Source organism: Hippopotamus amphibius, chromosome 10 (assembly GCF_030028045.1).
Source record: "Hippopotamus amphibius kiboko isolate mHipAmp2 chromosome 10, mHipAmp2.hap2, whole genome shotgun sequence".
NCBI classification, from domain to species: Eukaryota; Metazoa; Chordata; class Mammalia; order Artiodactyla; family Hippopotamidae; genus Hippopotamus; species Hippopotamus amphibius.
In genome coordinates, this window is record NC_080195.1 from 32,659,554 (window position 1) to 32,665,390 (window position 5,837).

A 5,837-nucleotide genomic window follows, 5' to 3' on the forward strand; every position below is an offset into this window, starting at 1 on the left:
TGCCCCTCCACAGCCCAGGGACCAGCCCTGCACCAGCCCTGGCATCGCAGGGAAAGAAAAAGGCATCCTTATTCAGCTAACCCACCAGTTCTTTTTTTTTTTTTTTTCAGTTCCAAACACAACAGTTTATTACACAGAAAGTAATGACTCTCAATATGAAAATGAGGGCATTGAAGCAATCCACTGTGACAGTATTTCAGCTGTGGACAAAAGCACCTTTAAAGGCGATCTCTGGAAAATCTCTCGCAAAAAGGTTTAAAACAGGACTGCATCCTGCAATACAGTTCTATGCAGCTAGAAGTCATCACTAGGGGAAGCAATAAATGAAAGAAAATTTCCAAACTACTTATAGTTAAGAACAATTTAATTTGTTCTAGTCGCTAAGGGGGCATGTTTAAAATGTAAATAAAATAAGTAAAAAACAATGTACCTTTTAAGACTAAAGAGATTACAAAGGATGTTAATTCTTTTTAAGTTATCACGTTAAGAAAACATGATGGAATCAGACAGATAATTGAAAAAGTACTTACAATCGTCAAGATGTCTTCATCCCCAAATGGTCTAAGAGGACATTAATGGGTAAGTATTTTGTTTCAGATAAATAGTTTTACAAAATGTGCTTTCAAAGTCCCCCCCGGAGTCCCATCAGCTAAGTCATGTCCCTTCAGAATTAGACTATCAGAGCAGAGTCCCACGGTCCTAGGAAATGTCCATGGGTCACGAAGGAGTGGCCGTTTACGTCCCAGGAATCCGTGTTCACGTTCAGTCACTTGATCTCTGTAGCCGGGCTACTCTGTAGACTCTCCTGTGCGGGACACGTCACCAAGGAGTCTGGTCTGGTCAGCTTTAGCCTTCTGCCAGTTTTACCACAAAATACACTCTCGAATTCCTTTTTAAGAGCATCTCCATGTCTCTCCTGAATATACTTCAGGAAGGCCGTGGTCCACTGCAGGGTCGTGGCCTTATCGGTCTCGGCATCGCAGAACGGGACTAAAAGATTCAACTCGTCACAACAGATGCGGATTCTGTGCCTTCTATCTCTCTCCATGTGGTTGTGCCTCTCCCTGCGCTGGGACCTGCCTCCCTGGGGCCCACTCTGCGTCTGCTCCCCGAGGGTAGCCTGGGACGGCTCCGCCGACGGCCAAGCACCCTGTGCCGCTGTGGAGGCTTCGCCCACGTTCTGAATCTCTCCAAGGGCTCTTCGCTCTATGTGCGTGTCCAACTGACGTATCCTACTCCCATTCCTCTTACTTATTGCTTGTTTACATAGCGCTTCTTCTCCGACTTTAATCCAAACCTGCTCCGGCAAAGCTTTGTTTCTACCACCCAAAGTCTGTTTAGTGGATTCAATTTCTTGCCGATAACAGAAAGAAAATGCTCTCGGCAACCCAACATCCTGATGCTTGGCAGCTTCGAGTATAGAACATGAGTTACTAGAACTCCGTGTTTGGGAAAGATTAGAACTTCCACTAGTAGAGCAAGCACTGGTAGTGAACAGAGGGTATGTAAACTGTAAAGCGGTCGTTGCAGCAGCAGTCTTGTTTTTCACCAATGTTGTACATTTGTTTTGCTGCTGATGAAGAGGCACATTCATTAACTCGGATGGATGGCGAATAAGAGTTACCAAATTGCTGAGCGCCACGCTGGGCTCCCGGGGCTCCGCGCCATGCGGGCCAGGCGGGGGCTCGGCGGGGATGCTGTTGAAGCGGTCCTCCAGGCCGACGCGCACGGCCGGCTTGGCCCGCGCCTCGGCCGCGCCCTCCGCGTTCTCCTTGCCGGCGCCCGGCGTCCTCTGGGCGGCGGGGGCCGCGCCCGCCTCGCTCAGCAGCGTGCTGCGCAGCTCCTGCTCGTCGACGGCGCCCAGGCAAGGGCTGGCGCCCGCGAAGCCGCCGACGGCCAGCGCGGGGGGCACAGCACCAGGTACACGGGCGGCGCGCCCCCCCGCCGCCGCCAGGAAGGCCGAGCTGAGGCGCCTCTCGAACTCGCCGTCGGCAGCCGCCGCCTCCATGTGCGAGTAGAGGATGTGCTGCAGCTGCGCGTACTCCACCTCCGTCATCTCCACCAGGCTCAGGTCGGCCGTCGTGAAGCTCAGCCCCGCCTCGCCCAGCGCAGCGTCCGCGCCCTCGGGGCCCGCCGGCCCGCCCGCCTGCAGCGGCTCCCGCGGCCCGGGGCCCGACACGCCGGCGCCAACGGCTGGGGGCGCGCGGCAGGCCGGCGGGGCGGGGCGGGGCGGGGCCGGGCGGGTGGGGGCGCGGAAACCGCCGGCCGCAGCGCGCCTGCGCCGCCCGCCCGCAACGGCCCACCAGTTCATTTTTATTCTGAAAGAGACACTCCATCTCCCAAAACAGCGGGGCAGCCAATCTCATCATGCAGAGATGGGAATTTCTCAGCCAATGGACCGGCAATGTCTTCATTCAGTTCTCATCCTGCAGTGGCCTCCTGGCTGGGGTTTTGCTGCAGGGGCTGCTCCCAGAAGACCTAAGGGACCCCCCAGTGGGAAGGGGGAGTGGGGGTTGAGACTTGGGGGGGCGGGGGTTGATGGTGGAACGGTGAGTCACTCCCTTCCGGCCGCAGTTCCCCGCACTCTGTGGGGGGCGGGGGGAAGAGGGATGATTAACTCTAGGAAACAGGATCATTTGCCTGGACGAACATCAACGGTGCCTTCCTACGAAATAATCCGCCCAGAGTCAAGGCAAAAGGAAATGAGCCTTTCTGTTCCTCATCCCCATCTGTTTTTCTCCCTCCCCTCCCACAACTTTCTTAAACATACCAACACGATTTTAAGCTTCCACATGCAAAAAGTACATGTCACTGCATATGTTACCGAGATTTGCAGAATGTTTATACAGCGGGGTCACCAAGTCCCGCTTTCTTCCATCTTTTCCCCCCACCTCATCCCCAAACTCTTTTCCACTATCTTGTCAGCAAAAGAGGATGCTTCAGATGTCAGTGTTCACTGTCCACAGCACCTGAGAATTCTTGAGCTACAGGGCAAGTAGTGATGAACCAGACCGGCAGCATCCCTCCAGAGGGCAGGGATGCTCTCTGTGCCGTACTGTCTCCTGGGTCTAACATTTCACAATCAGGCCCCGCCTTGGTGACTGTAGAGACGAGAAAACAGGCCCAGAGCGTGGCTGTGTTGTAGCCAGGTTCGCACAGCCTACTGTTGACACTTTCACATTGAGCCACGTTGGCAAGCTGGCCCACTGGGCCGATTCCCCTTCCTGCCCCAAAGGTCCCTTTCCAGCAGGATTCACCCACAGATCAGGAGTGTCTGATGAGCCAGGCCTGGAGCTAGGACAGAGCTCCACCGAGGCCCACATGGGACGCAGCACATGCAGGCGCATGTCACCTGTCCCCATCTGAGCCGGCTCCGGAGACCAGCAGCTCTGAAGGCTCGCAGGGCCTGGCATTCATCCCAGGAACTGAGGCCAAGGGCAAATCGCTTCTTAATTACTGCTTACAGTGCAAGTTTCTGCTTTGGCCTGGGCAATGGCCAACCCTCCACAACACATCGAGTCTCTTATCAGCCTGAGTGAATTGATCCTGGGAATTGAGCCTGGCCTGACGCGGGGATTCTACTGTAACTGGAGAAGCGGCAGCAACCCCCTCCAGACACAGGCTCCTCTCCGCAGCTGGCAGACGCCTGAAGCCCTCTTCCCGAGCCCCTCTCTCCCACCCCACCCTCCAGCCCTTCAGACTGTCCGAGGCCAGGCCCTCCTTCTCAGGAGCCTCACCACTCAGCCTGGCCCTGTACCACATGGGCCCCTTCACAGCCACCGAGCAGTTGCACAATCGTCCTCTATTGAGTTTTCACACACAACCCTCCAGGAATTCAGGAGATATATTAGGGTGATTTTCACATCATCATTGCCAACAAACAACCCCTAAATCTCAGTGGCTCAACACAAATATGTTCACTTCTTGCTCACATCACTGTCTAAGGTGAGCTGGGTGGCTTTCCAAGTGGTGTCCTCTGAGACACCTCAATCTCTAACATTCACCTGGGGAGGTAAACATGGAGGATGGCGACGGTGAGAATAGGTATACAGCACTTCTGCACACATTTCATTGGCCAGAACTAGTCATGTGACTGTTAACTGCAAGGGAGGCTGGGAAATGTAGTCTTTATGTGGGACCAGGAAGAGGAAATGGACAGGTGAGCGTCCAATCACTCTGCTACAGAAGGGATGATGACACTGACTTTTCTCAGTGGAGTTCTCTGTGCAATGCATTGTACTGGCAGGTAAGTAAACATCACCTCATTCCATCCCCACAACAGCTCACTGAAGATTACTCACCAAAGGTGACTTGGAGAATCCAGGGCTCTGACTCCAAATCCCCTGCTCCGACACATGAATATATTCTCCCTAGACAAAACTGAAACAACGTAGAGAAGACCTGACTCCTTTTTGACCATCCCAGATCCCTCCCAAATTCTCCATTGTTATCAACTCAGTGTGGATCTTCGTGGATCTTTGTGTACATGCATTTATATGCATGAAAGCATTCACAGTGTTATCCAATTCATTTATCATTTTCTCTAAAAAATAGGCCTGCACTACATACATTATTTTGTAACAAAATCTAACACACACCTCCTGATAAGTATCCAGTGTTTTATCACCAGATCGCCCAACCTCCCAGATTCCCACCAAGGAGTAATTCTTTGGCCATAATGTACTGTCTCCATAAGGTCTTGGCTAAAATGCAAATACCTCCCAAGAGAAGTGCAGAGTGTGAAGCACAAACAGTCATTGACACCTTAGCTCGACGTCACTTGTCTTTGTAAAGCCAGACCCAGGGCCCATGTCTTCTCCTGCCAACAGCCAGCCCTTTGCCCATCGCCTGGTCTGAGAACACTCACATCTGTATCTGAGACTCTATCCTATGTCAACCATCTTTCATCAAACCACCCAGGATATTGGGGGCTGGGAAAAATGGGTCCCTGAGGGTGAAGGAAAAACTCACCCTTTCGGAAGGTGGGATTAGATGAAATCAACTTGAAAACAGCTCGAGTCTGGACAGCTGAATATACTGTGCCTTAAAGTTACCTGGTAATCCTCACAACAACCCCTGCTATGCGCAGGGTTTGGTTACCCCCATTTTACAGCTGGAACCCTCAAGTCCAGGTGGGGAGGTGGACCGCCAAGGCTGGCTGCAGAGTCATCCCCCCACCTGCATGCAATCCTTCCTCCCCAGGCCTGGGGCCAGCAGCCTGCATGCAGCTTTATTTAATGGGCTTCTACTCTCCAATGCCAGACAGGGCCCCAGGGATTTGAACGAAACCTAAAAATGATTTAAAGTCACTAAACTGCATGAACTTTGAACCAAGCTTCAACATCATTTCATTGACCTCTGAACCTGGAGGGAGCTATTATCTCTTCTGTCCATCCTTGAAGACCTAACAGAAACCTGGAAACCCATCTTCTGATGAGGCTGTCCCGATGGCTCTGCCTGAAGGGCTCTGTTCTCTTCTGAACTCAGGGGCACCTAACTTCTGCACAATTAACAGGCCAATTAATCTATTTCACCCATGTCAGCTCTTTTTCACTGTTGGGCTGCTATTTAAATAATTTGTTGTTATAATTTATCCGGAGCTTCTGCTGTGTCTCCTCAAACAGAGGATAATCTCCTTGAAGGCAAAGGCAGACTCTTGACCTTGACCGTGAGCTGTGAGGCCCCAGAACACAGCCTGATGCCTTGCACATGGAAGGTCCTCAACACACACCAGGGGTTTTACATCATTTCAGTATTTTAACATTTTCATATTTAATACTTTATATTATTTCCACCTAATAGGATAATGCCTTTTCTAAATGATCTATTTAGCTCCT

At 51.9% G+C, this 5,837-nt stretch overlaps 1 protein-coding gene across 1 annotated transcript; it reads right to left on the bottom strand.

Annotated features, from left to right (window-relative positions):
* Positions 1-766: 766 nt before the first annotated feature.
* LOC130829966 (transcription factor-like 5 protein) lies at positions 767-2,071 on the bottom strand. Its single transcript, XM_057696691.1, has one exon. The coding sequence runs from the start codon at positions 2,054-2,056 to the stop codon at positions 767-769; it is 1,290 nt and encodes a 429-aa protein (XP_057552674.1). The 5' UTR covers positions 2,057-2,071.
* Positions 2,072-5,837: the final 3,766 nt, after the last annotated feature.

Excerpts from the sequence above, each read along its gene's own strand:
- LOC130829966 (XM_057696691.1), bottom strand. The coding sequence starts at position 2,056 with ATGACGGAGGTGGAGTACGCGCAGCTGCAGCACATCCTCTACTCGCAC.